Source organism: Betta splendens, chromosome 11 (assembly GCF_900634795.4).
Source record: "Betta splendens chromosome 11, fBetSpl5.4, whole genome shotgun sequence".
NCBI classification, from domain to species: domain Eukaryota; kingdom Metazoa; phylum Chordata; class Actinopteri; order Anabantiformes; family Osphronemidae; genus Betta; species Betta splendens.
In genome coordinates this window covers 3,526,117-3,545,755 of record NC_040891.2, presented here as the reverse complement: position 1 = coordinate 3,545,755, position 19,639 = coordinate 3,526,117, and the positions used below count along the sequence as shown (strand labels likewise).

General features: G+C 41.4%; 2 protein-coding genes across 3 annotated transcripts; one reads left to right on the top strand and one right to left on the bottom strand.

Annotated features, from left to right (window-relative positions):
• Positions 1–702: 702 nt before the first annotated feature.
• Positions 703–8,053, bottom strand: LOC114865999 (protein lin-28 homolog A-like). Its single transcript, XM_029167581.3, has 4 exons — positions 8,036–8,053; positions 7,090–7,296; positions 5,095–5,273; positions 703–2,901 (listed from the first exon to the last, which is right to left on the bottom strand). The coding sequence occupies exons 1-4, from the start codon at positions 8,051–8,053 to the stop codon at positions 2,646–2,648; spliced, it is 660 nt and encodes a 219-aa protein (XP_029023414.1). The 3' UTR covers positions 703–2,645.
• Positions 8,054–11,848: 3,795 nt separating this feature from the next.
• Positions 11,849–19,371, top strand: maneal (mannosidase endo-alpha like). 2 transcript variants are annotated; one of them, XM_029167507.3, is made up of 5 exons: positions 11,849–12,102; positions 12,210–13,021; positions 13,572–13,681; positions 17,328–17,404; positions 18,204–19,371. In XM_029167507.3, exons 2-5 carry the CDS (start codon positions 12,517–12,519, stop codon positions 18,838–18,840), a joined length of 1,329 nt encoding a protein of 442 aa, XP_029023340.1. In that variant the 5' UTR covers positions 11,849–12,102; positions 12,210–12,516; the 3' UTR covers positions 18,841–19,371. The 2 variants fall into 2 exon arrangements, with proteins under 2 accessions (XP_029023340.1, XP_029023338.1); XM_029167505.3 differs by having other exon boundaries at positions 11,849–13,021.
• The last annotated feature ends 268 nt before the right edge of the window (positions 19,372–19,639 follow it).

The window sequence follows — 19,639 nt, the reverse complement described above, 5'->3', positions numbered from 1 at the left end:
CTTTTTACAATTACACATCAGCATTTTTACGAGATATATTTCCTGCGCTATAGAAAGTTTGATGTCCAGTGTATAGATTATGTTGAAGGAACATAAACAATTTCCGGCCATGAGCTAGGATAAATTTTGCTAGCTTTGCATAACATGTGGGCACCGTCCTCTCTACTCCCAAAGCCGAAATGTCATTTAAAAGGGGTGGACTCATTCCGTATACACCTGGTCAGATCCATGGCCTGAAGCACAGTGGCCCTTCAGTTTTTTCGAAAATTTAATTTTGTTGTTCGTTTGTTTTTTTATTCTTGTTTTGTTTAATATAGACTATAATAAATGGCTTTAAGAATGTTCCTCCTTTGTGGCCTGTCTGTTTTTATTTTGATCCTTATGTGTCGACAGGGGCAAATGAAAAAAATCGTGCATTCGAAGGTGACATCAAAAGAGAATTTGGATGTGATGTAATATTGTGGTGATTTTCACCTCTTATTCAATGAATGTGTGTTTATGTGATTCATGATTTCAATCAATTTTGTTAGTTAATTTTGTTAGTTTTATATTCTTATTTGTTTTATTATATGTATGTTTCTTTTATATCCTTTTCTTAACTGATTTCGAACATGAAATTTTAACACTCTTTTAGAGGTTTGTTCCACAGTCATTATCATATATCGAAATTACAAGAAATACAAGAGATAGAAAAGAGATGTTAAAAAAAGAAGTTTAATATATTGTTATTTTGCAGCATAATCTACTTCGTTTGCCTTCAGATAATCAGAGTAAAATAAGGCTACAGTGTATTTAACAAAACACTGACCCTGAACTAAATGTTCACCTTAAGGGTTTAAGGTGAACAAAAGGTCAACATCTAACAGCCTAATCCAAACATGCTTTGCCTGCAGCGGCATAACCACAGAAAAGGGCGACTAAGTAAAAAATACACTTTGAAGTATGAAGGACAACATCACAACTATACAGGAAAAACCTGTAGTCCTGACTAAAAGGTTTCACTTTTGTGTTGGATCGGAATCAGCAGCAATAATGAATACATTTTTTGAGGTAGCACACGTCACACTGAAAACAAACTGTAAAAAAATATAAATAATTAAAAACACAACATTAATTCAATTATATACAGCAAATACACTTTCAAAAATGGTTTTGAGGCACGCTAATATCAAGCTGTCCATATCAAAACCAAAACCACACCTGAGGTAGACTTGTATAGATTTTGAACAAGAAAACTTCCTGTTCACACGTGATAAATTCAAACAACAACAAACAAAAGCATTCAGGACTTGACCTGGTATCTTACATAACAGATAGGAGCCACTGAGCGGCAGCACAGCCAGCACTAATGTAATAATGCTTAATGATGATCAATACAGATGCTTTTAGGCATCCTTTGTCCTCAGTCCCCTTTCACATCAATCAATCTATTATTCTAAAAATTATCATGTCATTCACAATATATTAATACTATAAAAATACACAGTTTAAAAACAACATAAATATTTTTTGTGTTAATAGAGAACGTAAATCGATAGCTGTAGGATCATGTTGAGTGTTAAAAGTAAATATTGCCATATTGGCATATTTCATGTTTAAGATTAAATATAAAGTACAACAGAAAAGATGGACAAATGCAATCTATAGCACGGTTCGTCAATGCCGTGGGTCTTCCAGCAACCTTAGACAATAAACATTACCTTAAACATTCAGACACGTCCTTCAAAAATCTCTACCTGAGTTCACGGTGACGCTCAATAAATTAAATGATTGCGCTATCAAAGCAATTTACACGCCCAGAAAAAATGTAACCTTTTCACATTGCAGTGCAGAGAAAAGGTTGTACTTGTATAAGGTATTATACTGCAAAATACTTTTAACAGTAAGTCAAGCCTGTTTCTGAAGATATTTCTTAATAGAAACTGAACCTGCTCTGGTGTTCAGTCCTGCACTAGAGAGATAACCCTTACAGAACCCACCCTGCCCTAACGCTCCAACAAATACATACCTTTTCAACGCCCTCCCCAGCTAAATTTCAAGTATAATTACAGCAAAATACTTACATGAACAGTCCCTGATATATGCGCAGAAACATTCATTCTGGGTTAATACCGCTTTGCAGACAATTCTGGTCATACAGTCAATAATGTTCTTGCATAAAGTCTAATAATGAAACAGCTCTGCTTCCTTTTTTTTCACTACTAGTGGAAAACGTAGATCTATTTTATACTGGTTTATATTAAACGATTTTGCCTGGCAGCAGTGTATGGTAGCTTTCATCAACCCCAACAAGAGAACAGAGGTAATGGCACTTGTACTGTAACATTCACTTTTCACTTATTTATCTTAAAATCACTCACTTTTGTCTGAGACCAGACACGAAGGTTTGATCAACCTTCATGTTTTTAAGGGCCTGAACTGGTCGTTTTAGATTTAAGCTATGTTTTATGTTGCAGTGATCAGTGGCTGCAACATGGCTGATTGTTAAATTCCAGAGACAAATTACTTATTCAAATATAAATTTAGGCAAAATAAATCAGTCATGCCATCAGTACTCGCCTTCCTGCCACCTAGTGAATTAAACCCTTTTTCTATACACAGTGTAAAAAATCTCACATATTCATATCACTCACATAAACACATAATCATTCACTCTTAGGTTTCAGGCTGTGATCGTCTTCGGCCTGTGAGCCCGGACGCTGCTGCTGCTGCTGCTGCTGCTGCTGCTGCTGCTGCTGCTGCTGCTGCTGCTGCTGCTGCTGCTGCTGCTGCTGCTGCTGCACTTTGCCTGGACAGTTGGCAACCATGTGGGACACACTCTGGCAGAAATGGCATCTTTTGGGCTGAGGAGGCAGCTGACATTCTTTGGCATGGTGGCCAGGTCCCCCACAGTTATAGCATCTGAGAATGAAAAATAATGACAAACTTGTCACTGATCTATAAAATGTTACTAGCAAAATGTAAAAAAAAACTCCCCCACAAAATAGCAGTTATATTGCACACGTTGTCAAAAGGTAATAGGAAAAATTATCTAAAAAAATAATGCATTTCAAACTTTTTAAATTCCTCTGCAGTGAAGTGGTTTATGCCACCAGAGGGCAGCACACATGCACATTCCCATTAGTGTTTATTGGAATATGATTATACTTCAGGGCCTCTACTACTCTACTTGGTATTTGTAGTTACTAATTACTCTACAGTTACTCAACAATAATGTGACAGTGACCCAAGAATGTCATATTGACTGACTTCATGTTTTATTTGAGGTAGAAAATGTCTAAGTAACACATTGTGGGTATATTTGTTTGTTCAGTGATTTTAAACGTTTACAGACATGCATAGTGACTATTTTCATATTTGAGCTTGTATCATAATGTAGACTACCCCATGAGATTTCATGGCACACATTAAGTTAATCTTAATAATCTTAACATCTGTTTCACCTCATGCACTATCAACACCATGTTTCCCTCATCCCTTTGAAAAAGATATTATATATTATTAGTGTATACCTCAGTAGGATGTCGTATGTGAACCTGATTAAATGATTTATAACTTCCAGTCTTCACGGTAATTAAAATACTTGTCACTATTGTATTGTGTTGCATTGTATTGTATGTTTTATATGGAATTAAGAAATAAAATACAGTATATCCAGATAAATTAGACTTTGTCATTTAAAAGCTGACAACAGTTTGCTAAAAGCCGGACTGAGTTCACAGCTAACTACCAGTTCCTTCCTCCTCCCAGCCCCCTTCAGGGCTCAGTATTGATCAGTGGGGCCACATGGGTGGCAGGGGCATCTCCTTTGTTTCAGCGGCCGCTGCAACCTCTGAACCCTGACCTCCTCCTCCCCTCGGCCTTATTTGCAGACCACACCCCACTGTTGCTATGGTAGTGGTGACCTCTGACCTCTGTCGAGCACCTACATCTGTTATCAATTAAACAGAAAGGGTGTTTTCCTCTTCTGAATACACCGCTTATATTTGGGGGAGAAGGGGAACATGTGAATGCAATCAAACACAGTGAGTAGTGAAGGACAGGAAGCTGCAATGTTACTGTTTTTATCATGGCCCATGCTCATGTGATTAATGAAGTTATTAAGAAGCTATAAATAGCATCATCAGACCCTAATGGCCTACAGTCAGACTGTTGTCATTTGTTTGGGAACTAGTAAGAAGAAGAAAGGCTTGACATCTGAATGCAATCAAATCTAACAGATATTTAAAGACAGGAAGATGTGGGTTTATTTTATCACTGACAGACAAAAGATGCTATCAAATTAATAGCCTCACTGGATCTTAATTGCCCACGCGAGCCTGAAGATAAATCAGAATCAGCTTTTAGAATCAGAATCAGCTTTAATGGCCAAGTTTGCATGGGACAACCAAGGAATTATATGTGGTCTGACTCCGTCTTTGTTCTCTCTTGTGACACAAAAAAATGATTTACAATGTGTGTTAGCACCCATTCAGAGATTCATATAGTTCACTGCTTATGCTTTGTAATAAAGCGAGAAACGGATGAAGTTCCACAGCAACTAACACAGAAGATGGAGCATTGAGGAGGTTACTGGAGAGACCTGAAAAGACCAAACAATTGACCCTGTGTGTTTAGTGGGGCCATTTGGACAATTTCAAATCAAGGTGAAGCACACAAACTTGTGTTTTTATTCAACTCAGATGAATTCATTCCTATGTGTAGATTACAAAACGCAGAACAGAAAAGATCCAAAAGAGGAGGACAATCTATCTCATCTAACGTCTATCTGTCGTTCACACCTAAGCTCACAAGGTCTCAGCGAAACACATTAAAGTCAATAACACATCCACGCGGGACCATATGAATGCCCATGCACAATGTAGACAAAACCTGACGCATAAATAAGTCTTTAGGACGGAAGGTGAAGTGTTCTCACTGAACTGCTAAGAGTTTGTCTGTGGAGGTGACTGCAACAAACACCACTTAACATCACAAATGATCAAATGAACCCTCATGTTAATGAGTACTAGAGTTGCAGGCGTGGGGGGAGGACGCAACCGCAGTAACTCTGGTTACACATCGCGTTGACCTGCCTCTCTACCACACACTCACCTGTCCCCCTTGGGTCGGCGTCTCTGGCCGCCCCTCGCTCTCCTCTCGCTGCCCAGACACGGCGCTCCGTTGGGCCCGGTGACCACCACCGACTCCAGCCCCTTGGACGATCTCGTGAAGCTGAACTCCACGGCCTCCCCCTCTCTGAGGCTGCGGAAGCCCTCCATGTGCAGTTTACTCTGTCGGGTTGAGAGAGCGACAGTTAGCACTGGATGCTAGGATGTACTGACATGCAACTTGAACTCAACTGAATCCAACTCACATGGATTCAGATGAAAATGACACATAATAGCTCGAATCTCTGATCCAATCATTCAGTCCATACAGTCCAGTCAGTCAGAGGTGAGCATTAAATGCTTCTATGTGACCTAAGGCATGACCACTGTACTGCATTTCCCATCAGTCATCTTTCACCCATTAGAGAGTTGTAGCATCATATTCTACTTTTTAAATGGGAATCAGTTTTCATTTTTATTTGTTCTAGTTTATAAACTGTAAAGCATATTGTGGAGGAGTTCTGGAGGAGATCGTCCAAAAAATGAAATCGCTTTTCATCATATCCACAGACTGAGTTGATGACCGTGACGTCCAAACGGACCCTTGCTCTGGCGATTTAGCGCCTCACTGGGGCTGAGAAACCCGAGAGGTCTCCAAATGTGAGAGATGTGAGGGGACCTCAGGGTTGGGTGGGCTCCCTGACACTTTAATGACTTTATAACAGGAAGGAGGGCTGGATTGGGAAAGGAATGAGCCTTGTTATCTCTGCTAATTCCTTTTAAAAATGGACCAGTTGAACCCTAACCTCCCCCACCCACACCTCTGCAACAGGACCATGAAGGGAAGTGAGCGGGGGAGAGGCAGCGCCGGTCTGAGCATGACTGACTTTAAAATGTGTTAATCTACAGGTAATTTTACACAAGAACACACCGGGTTTACACTCCTCTGGACAAACATCGCTCCCCCAGTGTCGTGTTGTGTTAACAAGTTTAACTATAAAATGTCTGCCACCTTTTTATGTCACTGAGGGACACGACCGGTTTCAAGCTTCATATGAAGTTTAGATTAACATTTAGATTAACACTTTTAAGATTTGTATGACACCTATGTCTGTGTTGCTACACAATATCTTGGTGATGTTTATTATTAGCTTCCCTATTTATGCAAATTGAAGAAGGAATGACTCCATTTTAAAAAGGAGAGGTCACTGCACGCACATTTACAATGATTTGAAATGTCTTGAAAGTAAAGGAAACCACATACTGAGCAACACACATCACGTCTTAGGACTTTTTTTATACATTAAAATCATCGGAGGCTGATACAGAAAATAATTACTTAAAGTTTTTGCTGCTAATATGTAATATTCACACATGCTTTATGGCTTATGGCTTTATGGCTTCTGTAGCACACTAAAAGTTTTTGGCTTTTTGTGACTTGTACAAATACTGATCAGTGTACTTCAGTTGTGTCTATATGTAATGCAAAGTTATACTGTACATTATACGCAGGATAAATACTATGACTATTACAAGTAAACGTGTCCACCTCATGTTTATTGGATTGATTTTAGAGGAACTATAGCTTGTGTCAATATAGTAGCAAGTAAAACAAGCACATGAGCAGGTCTGGAGAGAAACTATGCATTTCTTTGTTTAAAAATTGAATTTGTGAGTTTCGTTGTGAGTTCTATTTTAATAAATCATATGTAAGAAACCATAAGTGAAGTAGCTTCAGACAGGGTTTGGAATGCGGACAAATAAAGCAGTTAGTTGACAAGGACGAAGACATCTTCGTCACATTAACTGACCTTCAGTGCGATGCGTAAGACTCTCACACACGTCACAGTTCTCCACATCTGACCTGCGGGACTGAAGAAGCGACTTCTCAACTTTTGCGGGTGCTGCACTAACGTGACTATCTCACGTTTCGCGCGAACGTCCACACCTCGGCGTGGAGCGGGTTAAAGCAGGTCACCAAGCCGCGGCACCGGCTCACCTGGTGGACGAAGACGTCGACCGGCGGCTCCACGGAGGCTCCGTCCGCGCTGCTCATCGACAGGAAGCCGAAGCCCATGCGCAGGTTGAACCACTTGCAGACTCCGCGGCCGCGGGACGGAGCCGCGTCCTTCTCGCCGCGCGCGCTCCCTCCTGCCGAGAACACGGTCCGAGTCAGCGGGTCCGAGTTTTCAACCCAGCAAAGACACTAACAATAATATTGCATTGCAATTACAAATCGGGCCTACTATCTATTAAATATTCAATTGTTACATTAAAACAATACGTCAAATTTGGACTAAACTATTTGTCAACTAACGCGTGTATCACGGCAACAAAAGACAAGTCACGTGACTTTGCTAGCAATACTTCCACTAGAAGCCTTAGAAATCTAAAAATCTCACCTCGGTCAGTGTGATAATTAATCTCTTTATGTGGCAAATAGAGGCCGGAGTGATTTCTGACTTGGTCTACCTGAGCCCGTCCTGCCGCTCCCCGCTTAAAGGCGCACTGAGCCGCTGTCTTCACATCCTCCCAACATCCGGCCTGCTATCACATTAACAAAAGCATACCTTCCCCCTGACACCAAGCCCTCTCGCCACTTCCACAGACGGTGAATAGCCTACATGGCAGAGACCTTTTTTTTTTTTTTACTGAATAGACAACCACCACCCCCAGCCCCAGAAAGGAAGGGAAGGGAAGCACAATGTAAGGGCAAGAAAGAAAGGACCGCTCTCCTGTTTCTCTCAGCACCTTTGTGCTTTTAAAAAGATCATACCTTCTGCCATGTTGAGATCTTTCCACAGCCTCTGGCAGGAAAATTTAGCCCGTAAAATCAGGAAAATTAGTCAATTACATGTTGGACATCTCAGCCTTTGCTTGCTGTCAGAAGCCCCGTGACCCTCCTGCCTTAGCACACACACACACACACACACACTAGGCCGTACCTTTCCGGCCAAGTCCATGTGATTACCAGTAGCAGATAAATCACATATGTCCAAAATGATGGAGACAAACCAACCAATTGGGGCTTGGAGCCAAGAGCCCAGAGGGATGTCACCCCTCCTCCCCCAGCCCCCAACCCTTGACACACATGACAAAAGCATACAGCTGCAAAGAATTACAGAGCTAAATTAAGTTTTTGACTTCATAATTTTTCCATTTTTTATTTTGTGTCTATTTGCTAATTATGTCAATATAAACAGTTTTTATCTGTAACTAGAAACTGATCTTAACCATTAAAAGAAAGCAAAGCATAACTGTTCCTTTGCTCTTCACTAAGAACCAGACTGGACTAAAGTAACAATAATTTCCAGTCTTTCCAGTTTGAACTTAGAGCAACCTTTTATGTCTTTCAAGCACTGATGATTTTGAGTTCCTACAGACTAAGAGCTAAGATGCCACCTGGCATCTGGCTCTGGTCCTTCAGAGTGAGTTGTTGCGGTTGGATAACATAATCTGCTTGCTTTGTCTGTGCTGTGGTGATTCACATCCACCTTGTAGCATTATTTAAAAGGTGTAGAGTTGCCTGCTGAGGTCACTTCATTCACTCTGCTCATTATTGTTTTCCAAGCAGTTGTAGAGGACCAGTAACCTGCTCTCATCCCTGTGAGTCATGGAGCTTCCTGTAACAACACACACTTGCACATTTTGCATATGTGTAAAAATAATGAGCTCAGACAAACAGCCTCTATGACTTCCTGTGTACGAGAGCCATGTGGTGCCTATGAGTGTGTGAGGTGAGGTGTTGCCTGATTAAAACCAAATGGCTTTGCCTTCATGCCAGAGGTCTTTGGAGAGTTACCATGGAAATGAAAAAGCCCACGGGCTGCTGTGGAACGAAGCAGACCACCCTAAGGTGACCCGGGTCACTCAAGGGAGAGTCTACGCACAAAGGCTTGGCACACACTCGTTGAGCAGCAAACGCTAGACCAGCACACACACACACACAATTAAACCTGCTCCTCATAATAGCTGTTTAGACCCATGCTCATATTATGCTCTTCATCTTCTGCAATGACGTGAGCATGTGTTGGCCTGCTGACGGGTTTCATCCCAGTAGAATAGAATAGAATAGAATAGAATAGAATAGAATAGAATAGAATAGAATAGAATAGAATAGAATAGAATAGAATAGAATAGTATGGCAGCTGTTTTCTTTCTTCTTTTCATTGATTTAATCGATTAACTAGTAACTTAATTGAGAACCAATTCTCATTTACAGTAACGACCTGGCCAAGAAGCAGCATGAAGGACAAGTACAAAACAATGATGACAAGAACAGTGACAGGAAAAACGTACAGGAAAAACATATAGACACATCAGACAATACAAACAAAGCAATCTGTATATAGTAATAGACAATTAAAATAGTTGGAGATATAGATTTTGGTCTACACCCATTTGAGGTTTGCTGTTGCTTATGGCCAGTTGTAGAGGCAGATGTTTCTGCCTCTAAAAATGTTTTTATTCTGTTGTAAGAAACACAGAGTTTGTTAACTTTTCAAAGAGAAATGTACACTGTGCTTCATAGTTGAATATATTTACAAGTTTGTCACACAGCAAGCCTTCCTGAGCTCTAATGTACAGCTGTGGAGTAGAATAAAGTTACTAAACAAGTCATTCTGGAGCAAAGCTGTGGTCTTGTTAAGTTTAATGATAGAAGACAAAACAATACAAAGTCAGGTCAAAGGGTCTGGAGAAGTTCAATGTTGTTGAGGATGTTTGAAGACAGTTTTAGTCAAGAGTCCAGAGAAGTTGTTGTCTCATATATAATTCAAAATTCGTATGGTGACTTTAATGAGAGGGGAAAGGGCAGTATTCTCAAGGGGAGGCATGTCAGCTCAGGTTTGACCTCTCCTCCCCAGGGATATCAATCCATAAGCCTGATCAATAAGAAATCCATGGCTTGTTGCCATGTTGTGACAACAAGCCTGTAGGACCGCCTGCTCGTGACCTCAGGGGCGAACAGAAACAAACAGCAGCCTTTCGAGCCAGGAGGTGGGACCATCTATGTAACAGGAGGGTTTCAGCACCAAGGACAGCTTCTTTACAAACCACTGACTGTATTGTATTTTTCAAAATATCGATTTTAAAACAGCTGTAACAATTGAACTGCATGGATAATAGTTCAGAAAGTGGCTATACAATTATTATATAATATGTAATATTATATATAAAATATTATAAAATGTTATATAGAATTATATAAAATACAATATTTATTTCACTTTCTTAAGTCAAGGGAAGTCGGTATTGCAAAATCTATTGATTATATGTAACTCATGCAAGTAAATCAACGAAATCTTTATTGTCCTGCAGGTTTTTTATGTACCTGACTGTGGTAAATGTTGCGATTTCAAAACTTAAAAAATTTTAAAAAAGCACATTTGTTGTTAGATTGAAACTAAAAATGGGTAAATTGAACTATTCTTCAGGTTTTAACGTGATTTCTTTTATTTCAGATGCACAGACTCCATCTACAGGTGGAACGTAGACATGCAGACTAAAGGACAAGTCAAACAATTCAAAGTTAAACATGTTTGTGATGTATGTGAATAATATATAAGTGAGCATCACACACTGACAAAAAGTTACCAAGTTTCTCAATGTTAATCTTTATGACCTTTGACGTTTGACATTGTTTTAAAATGTTTAAAAAGGTATTTAAAACCCCCAACTGCCATTATTATCATTATTTAATAGCAAACCTACCTTTAGCAGTGCTTGAAGTACTCAATTCCTATGACCTATCATTCACGCAAGTTATTCACTCATCTCTACCTAAATGCCCAGGTCCTGTGTTACAAAAGCCAAGATCATGACACCTCCAGTAATTGGCTTGGTCCATAAGCAACTGTTCCACAAGTCAAACAGAAGATGCTTCCTTTTAATCATCCTTTAATTGTGAAATAATGGCTATCTCTCTGACCTAAGGGTAAAGTAGCTGGGATGTCGCCTCCCAGGAAGCCTGGACATGGTTTCACATGCTCTCCATTCATACACAGTAATACTTGCTGTAGATGTCCAAATTATTTAGCACAGTTTTGACAACATATTGACATAGCAACTGCTTCTAATCATTGCATAAGCCTCTTCTGTTCCACATGATTTCAACACACAACTGTATGCTAAAGACTAGCAATGTGCTAAAACCACAGCGTTTAGTCTGCAGACATAATGATGATCCATTGACTGAGGGCTCATGATTTGTAGTATCTTCAGTAATGAGGTAGTCAGTAGGTGTTGCTCACATTTTTGCATTCGTTGTTGTTTAATAAAAGTTACAAGTTGTTTTTCTATAGATGTTTTTAGCTTAGAGTAAAATCTTCTAGGATCAGATGATTTTCGTTATTACATGAACAAAAAATAAAATGGATTAACTAAACTTTGCACAACTGTACACATCTGGTGTCAAATTCTTAATGTTATCAGTTTGTTAAATTAAGTTATTTACGTCTTTTTATGTTTACTTTTTCCTCTTAGATCATTTTTATGTTTATTATAAACACGCTGGTCTATTTTTTAGAAAAAAACAAAAGCAGCGCGATGTGTGTCCCTTCTTAACGACGACGTCGCTGTGGTGCTGGTGACAGGATGAGCAACAGGGTGAATTGAAATATTTAAGCAGAATTAAATCACATTATAGGTCTTATGATACAAAAATTATAATACCACAAATTATTTAACTGTTTTTTCTGAGTAATTTACTTTTAAGGCTTCACCCTCTGCGTGTTGTGGCGTTAACCACCCGCCATACTCTTTTCCGGTCGGGGTTAATCCCACCTCCTTCATTCCGCTCGCACCACAAACACAGAAATGTTCAGTTCTTTCGTCTAATGAGGGCAGGGGCTAAAAACCGGCTGGTTCTAGCAACAGAACACAAACCACTTCCCAGGAGAGAGATGTGATCCGGCCGATTTAGAAAAATGGGATGACGAAAAGACACATTGCAACAGCTCGATGGAGACGGAGTGAACGAGCGTTTGGAAGAAACACAAAGGCAGCAGACTCGGTATTATTGACATCTTTACAACAACATCCGCTCGTTTCTTTCGGAAACAAACAAGAACTGGTGGGTGATTAATTGGATTTTTCAATTTTGTCTCCGTCTGTATGGAGAAAACGAAAGCCGAAATCATCATGGCTGTGCAAAGGCGAACAGGAGACGAACTGGTGAAGGATTCTGGAGCAGGACGCCCCCGGGTCGTGATGATGGAAGTGAAATAAGCTTGTTGTTGTTGTCGTGGGTGTTACAGGCTTCGTTGCGCACCAGCCGCTGCGTTGTTTCGCTTTTTACCTGCTCGCTTCAGCTCGCGCTGAGAGACGTCGCCTGCATCCATGGGCTGTAGTCGGCACTGACAGAAGCCCGTGTTGTTCCCCCGCTGCTTCCAGGACTGGATGTTCCTCAGCACCGCGGACAGCGACAATGAGTCGGCTCCGCAGGAAAGCGCTCGTGGCCCTTTTCCTCTTCACGCTCTTCATCTTCGGGACCATGATGGGGCTCCGGACGCTGAAGCCCAGCGACGGCTTCTCGGACCTTGCCCCCGGGATGGACTTCATCGGCGACAAGTCGGATCGGAGGCAGGCGGACGTGAAAGACGTCGCGGTGTCGCCGGGCCATTCTCACGTGGGCAGTAGCGACACTAAGGTGGTTTTCACCAAATCGGACCGAGATTACAGCATCTTCTACGACGTTCACATATTCTATTACCTGTGGTACGGCGCTCCCAACATGGACAACAAGTACATCCACTGGGATCACGTCCTGGTGCCACACTGGGACCCTAAGATCGCGGCCAGTCACGCTCAAGGAAGGCACGTTCCTCCAGAAGACATCGCCTCAAGTTTTTACCCTGAGCTGGGACCCTATAGCTCCAAGGACCCCGCCGTGCTGGAGTCACACATGGCCCAGATAGAAGCGGCTGCAGCAGGTACCAGCGGTTCAACTCTGGCTTCCCTTGTTTGGCTCAGTCTGGTGTGTAGACATTGAAAAAGAACCTGCTGTCATGACCACAAGGCGTAACACTGGCATAAAAATCAAGTTTACAGTTATTGTTGGTTGTGCGTTTTCCGTATTCACTACACAAGCAGTGAAAGATCTGTGTGCACATACTCCTACAGACATTTGCTTTATAGGACATCCCATAAAAACAGAGACGACAGAACCTTACTGTTCCCAATTTAATCATTCATGACTTGTTACATTAAAAACATTTTTTGTGATTACATATTAAATTTATTACATTTGTTAATTACAGCATTTTCTGTGGAGTAGGACTGAAAGCAACACATTGTGTCCTGATTGACTACCTTCACCGTTTGGAACACACGCAAACTAATACCTAAGAGTTTTATTTATTCACTTTAATTGTCTTCTTTATATAATGAACTCAGTCTGGTGTCTATAACAGCCAATATCACATTACAATGACCAGTAGTTTCCCCTTGTACTCAGACCCTCTCTATGCTGCCTTGTTGCAGGGGTGCTGGTGTTGTCATGGTATCCTCCAGAGGTGGCCGACGACCACGGGGAGCCCACAGAGGACCTGGTTCCGGCAGTCATGGACGCCGCCCACAGGCACAGCATCAAGGTAACTGGTGAGACAACCGGTATGTTTTTCCTTTCTGGTGATTTACTAAATGATTGACTCGCTGCGTGGCGTAAATGTGTGCTGCTGCCAGAGAAAGAAAGAGAGTCAGTTAATGCTTGTTGTGATCCCAACAACAGAAATGTCTAAAAGAAATGTTGTTTGTATTGTGATATGTTTGCAAATGTATGCTAACATAGTACAGCATAGACAGCAGCACTGTAGCCCAGAGAACATGAACATACAGAGCTACATAACGTAGCACAATTTATTTTATTAGCATTAGCTGTTAGCTAATTGTTGGTTATCATGCGAGAAAACTAAATAAAATGTAAGCTTTAAAAATAAAAACAAAATGAACACTTTAACACTTCTAGAAAATGAAATAGTTATTTGAAATAGTGGAGCGTATAATGTCAAAACCCTTATTCTTGAGAATCTCTACACAGTTTACTCCACATCTTAAAACATCTGTTCTCATTGTTCAGATTTTGTTCTCTTAAGATATTTTGATTTAAATACTGCTTTGTTCAGGCCTTAAATGACACATTTAACCCATCTGCAAAAAGCTGTTTTTTACGCTGTTTTTAAATGCATCATATCTTCCAGCTGCATTGCATTCTGGTCCACTGAGACCAGCGACAGCAGAGAATGTGTTCCTCTGTGGCCGTTCGGATTTCCGTGTTCTGACCTGAAAAGATGCCATTTAAAGTTACAGGGAGACAGGATGTCCTGCTGTAAGACTCAGTCTAGCTCAGCCAGTCGCTGTTTGTAAAGACTTAAAGTGCTCTGGGGAAACTCTTCCACCTCAGTGCACAGTTCTATCTAACAAAGTCATATTGTATCTAAGGGCTTCAGACGGCACAAAGCCATAACATGCTGAAGGTGCTGGAGACAGCAGGGCCGAAGGAAGCTGAGCATTAGATTCAGCATTAAAGGGACAGACAGCACGTCCATGTTCCTTATATGGAAGTCTTAGACTGAGAACTGGGTGTCTCTGTGAGTCTCGCTCGCTCTTACACAACAGTGTGTGTTTCACAGCTGACCTGAGGGCTAATGTGCACCGAAGCCACAAAATACGAGACGAGCGTGTGAGCAGCCATGTGTGCGTCCGTGCCCAGCACCACTGTAAATGTCGTGTATGGCTGCTTTTACACGCCACGCCATGTGATGTAGGTCACATTGATTTCACCCAACGCAGAGATCAGTTGGCTTGTCACACATGACGGAGGAGGATGCTGATCCATAATCCCCTCCAGACCTGCATCCTCTCTGACTAAGCACACACTGACCCCTAGTTCTCATTGTACTGTTGATGTTATTAAACAGCATTCTTTCCATTCAAAGCATAAATAAACAACTTACTTTATTATAGATCTATTTATTATCCATCTTTATTATGTTTATCAAATGCTTACTCTGGTTCCAATTTGATTGTGCGACCAAAAATACAATTTTGGTTGCGTAGTAAATATGAAAAGAGATGGAAATGATTTTTAAGAGACAAGGTTGAACAGACATTTTCTAGGTGCAATAAAAATAAAAAATCGTGAAAGATGTCCATACGTTTAAAGTATGCAAATACTTAACATTAACATGAAACTTTGATTTAGCGAACATGAGATTAAGTGTCAGTGTTGTTCCTTTGATAACTGAAAAAATGCTCAACTCGACTACGGGATTCACAGATTCTTTTGCTCTGCATCTTTTCATTAACTGAATGAATGTCACACACACTAAGATGACAGTGCGGCATTGCTTCGTGCTGGTGTTTGTCATCATCAGATGAGCGGCCACACACTGGTGAAATCCTTTTCTGAAGGCTTGTTTGTTATAGGCAGCATCTTTACACCCGAGGCTTTTAATGTCAATATGAGAATTTCCCTGCGTCTCATCGCACGAGAGGGGTGAATCTGAGCAAACAAAGCTCTTCTCATCTGCATCCACGCCTGGCTTATTCCTCAAAAACAGATGGAGCGGCGTCTTACTTCGCCGGCCATTCATGATTTGCAACCAGTCGAGACAGCTGACAAGCCTGAGCCCGAGAGGCAAACGCCATCGCGTTGCCACGGAAACTGTTTACGAAGACCTTGCAGCCTTTTTTGAAAGATGGAGTGGGCGTCGAGCGTTTGATGTTTATGACTCGAAAGCTCTGTCAGTGCTTTACTATTTGCCTCCCAGACTTTATTCTGCATCGCGACTGATGCAAACAACTGTACTGCAGACTGAATGATAGAGGGAATCCACGGCTAAGGCTCAGCGAATCACGTTCATGCCCCCTGATATAGAGCTCCAATAAAATACTCCTAATAACATCTATATGAGTCACATCACAAGACAAGTTTAAGTTGAAAATGGCACTATGAAGAGGTTAGCGCCTGTTCTGAGATCAGCGGCATCGAAGTGCTTCCATGTTTTCATGACAGTGTGTATGGATGATATAACAATATGGGACACACCTGTGGGGCCGCTGAGCATCTGCTTCACTGGGTCTCTTCTCTTTCCAGTATCAGAAGTCTTTCTCACCCTGCAGACGAAACATAGCGTCTGTCTCCTTCTGCGTTAACATAGAAGCAGGACAATGTTTATATGTACAATCAGAGCACACTAATTTAAAATAGATCAGCCTTTATTCTGTGCAGGCGACTTATGGAGTTCTAATGCAAAGTCACCTTTGTTCTACTGTTTTAACAATACTATAAATATTTTTATTGTGCAAAGGGGGATGCACAATAATTCTTACAAAATATAGGTTAAAAAAATTAAACCAGATTTTTGTCTCAGACCTGTTTGGTTTCTTATTTACTTATTTGAGTCCCAGGTGAAGATTTAAAGGAGGCCTGAACCCTATCAGTGCACAAACTAGTACTTACTATTACCTAAAGCTACAATATGCAAATTATGCTACATTAGCGAGTCTATGTTAATGAGTCTACACTCTGCAACACTTCATGTTTTGCCTAGCGCTTCATGGAATATATGAAAGAATGATAATGAGAGAGCTCTAAAACTCTATATAAAAAGGTGTAGAAGCAAATATTTGGTTGAGCAGTCGATAGCTCAACTCAACTTAACTTAACTCAACTCAACTCAACTAACTTTAAAGTTCGAACTACAGTTAAAGTATCTAACTACATGCAAACTACCTGTTAGTTTCAAATAACTTGCACCAATGTACAGATCTAAATTTAAGAAAAAATTGAATAATTAAATAATAACTCAGTTTCTTTTAATTATTATGTTAACTCTGTATTTGTTGAACTTTAAATGTCCAGAGTCTGCCGTTCAGATGAGAGTGAGAGCAGCTGCCTACATAAGGAAATTAAATGTTCTTCAGTCTAAAACGTGACTTACTGTAGCTGGATTGTGAGCGTCTGTGTCTCACAGTGCAGAGCAGTTCTCAAACGCATGCATATGCAACATGCATCTGTCCAGATCAGGTGCAAAATGACGCTCCAGTCCACACAGTAATTTGCAGCCAGAGCAGCTGGACAATTTAGTGAGTAATCAAAGGGCGCATGCATGCAGTGAGTCAATTAAAACAAATAATACACAGGCACAAAGAACAGTGAGGCCTCTTTGTGAGGTGTTGGTGTATTCTTATTATGACTGTGTGTGTATATCCATGCTGAAGTGTATTTTTGCACAGGTGGCCTTTCACATCCAGCCATACAAAGGACGGACGGACCAGAGCGTGCATGACAACATCAAATACATCATTGACAAGTGAGTTGGTTCTCGCCGGTCTGCTGCGCCACATTTGTTTCCTTTCACTCACCGAGCCTTCAAAGTCTATTTTCCTCGCCAGTAGCCGCTGACATTTAAAGTCTAGCAAGGTTCTGAGCACTAAGCTCGGTGAGAGGCGATGAGGAGCAGGTAGTTAAATATAGATGTCCCCTCTGAGATCCTGCTTTGCTGCAGCAGCAGGTAGATCTTTGCTCTAACTAGTCTGAATGGGTTTCAAAGCAAACTACCATTTATCAGACGGATGGATTTACATGTCAAAAAGTCATAAAATGAGCAATAATAGCCGAACATTAGTAGAACTTAAGATGATATGAAGATGATGTTATCTGTTTCAGAAGGGTCAAGGACATCGCTGAAACTACTAAAATTGGAAGAACAATTGTTCAATAGTGGGGAAGAAATGTGGTCAGGAAGGCTGTGATTACTTAAACGTTCAGTGAAATCCAGTGGTAAACACACAGCAGTAGAACTCAAGGCTGTGTTTAATCGTGACAGTAAAGGCGTTTTCACTCTCAGGGAGAAACGATTAGGACTAAACAACTGTGTGGCGTTCAGGGAGCAGGACCAGCATGTGCAGCATCCGACTCTCCCACCATCAATACAAGATCTTTGGGAATCAGAAATGAATGCTGTGAAGTTGCATCCAACAAAATATTATAGCGTCTGACTTGTTTTTGGACAGGCAGTGTTACTTATAGGACCACGACCAGCAGTGGTATGAGTCACTTCTAAAGCAAAAGTGGACTGGACGGCTTTTCCTCTCCTCTCTTGTTCTCAGGTATGGAAAACATGACGCCTTCTACAGATTCAGGTCCAGCACGGGGCAGGTGCTGCCACTGCTCTACGTCTACGACTCGTACCTGACGCCCCCCGAGTCTTGGGCGGAGCTGCTGACAGCCAAAGGCTCCCACAGCGTCAGGGGGACGCCGTACGACGCCGCGTTTGTGGCGCTGGTGGTGGAGGAGCGCCACAAACACGACATCCTGGCCGGCGGCTTCGACGGCATGTACACCTACTTCGCCTCCAACGGCTTCTCCTTTGGCTCCTCCCACCAGAACTGGAAAGCCGTCAAGGCATTTTGCGACGCCAACAATCTGCTCTTTATTCCCAGCGTGGGCCCCGGGTACGTAGACACGGCCGTCAGGCCCTGGAACAACCATAACACCAGGAACCGTGTCAACGGGCGTTACTATGAAACATCCCTGCAGGCCGCGTTGTCCGTCAGACCGGAGATCGTCACTATCACTTCCTTTAACCAATGGCACGAAGGGACGCAGATAGAGAAGGCTGTGCCCAAGAAAACCCTGACTCGTCTGTACCTGGACTACCAGCCCAACCAGTCAGACCACTACTTGAAGCTGACGCGCCAGTGGGCCGAGAACTTCAACAAGGAGAAGGACAAATGGCTGATGTGAATGTCGGTTTCTGTCTCCAGCTGAGGCTCACGAAGTGTTTGTTTGCACCTACGTTTCTCCAACGCCGAGCTTTTCTAACACCTGAGACTTTCCACCTGTCCTCTGCTTTTAACCACTAACTGTTTGGTACATGTTCAGTGTAGTCACTGACACGGTATATTGAAGTTACGAGGTTACAATGAAACAAGCAAATCTGTGTGTTAGTGAGATTGAAAAGTTGCAAATGTGTCCAGTAACTCCGCTGTTCTTATTTTCTTATGATGAAGGACTGTTCTTATTTGTGTTTCCTCGAAGATAAAATAAACAATTGTCTGTTAACTGTCACAGAACCTGTGTTTGATATACGGTGTCAGAGGCGTCTCTGCGTAGATGTAACTCACTGGAAAGAGCAGGAGCTTCAGCTGCTCCGCCGTCAACATTTAACCATCACTACAGGGTTTAAAGCGGACAGGGGTGACTCAGTTAAAGCTTTTTTTTGTATCTAGCCTGTCCAAGCATTTTTAACTAATAAAGTCTTGTATTTTGTGATCACTTCCCGCATTTGGATTGAATCGTGTACCCATGACTGCATTAGTGTTTGAACGTATCTCATTTTAAAACGGTGTTTAAGCTTCGTTAGCACTAACTTTTTCTGGGGAACTGTTTTTGGAAGCTGAGTTTTTGGACTGTTTTTTTGAAGGCTTAAACATAACACAAAAGAAATTTGAAGATTCAACTAACAAAGAAAACACTCCAGGCTCCAGTTACCAGGCCACTGTTAAAAGTTTTGTTTTCATGGTATTTTTTTTTACTACTCAAC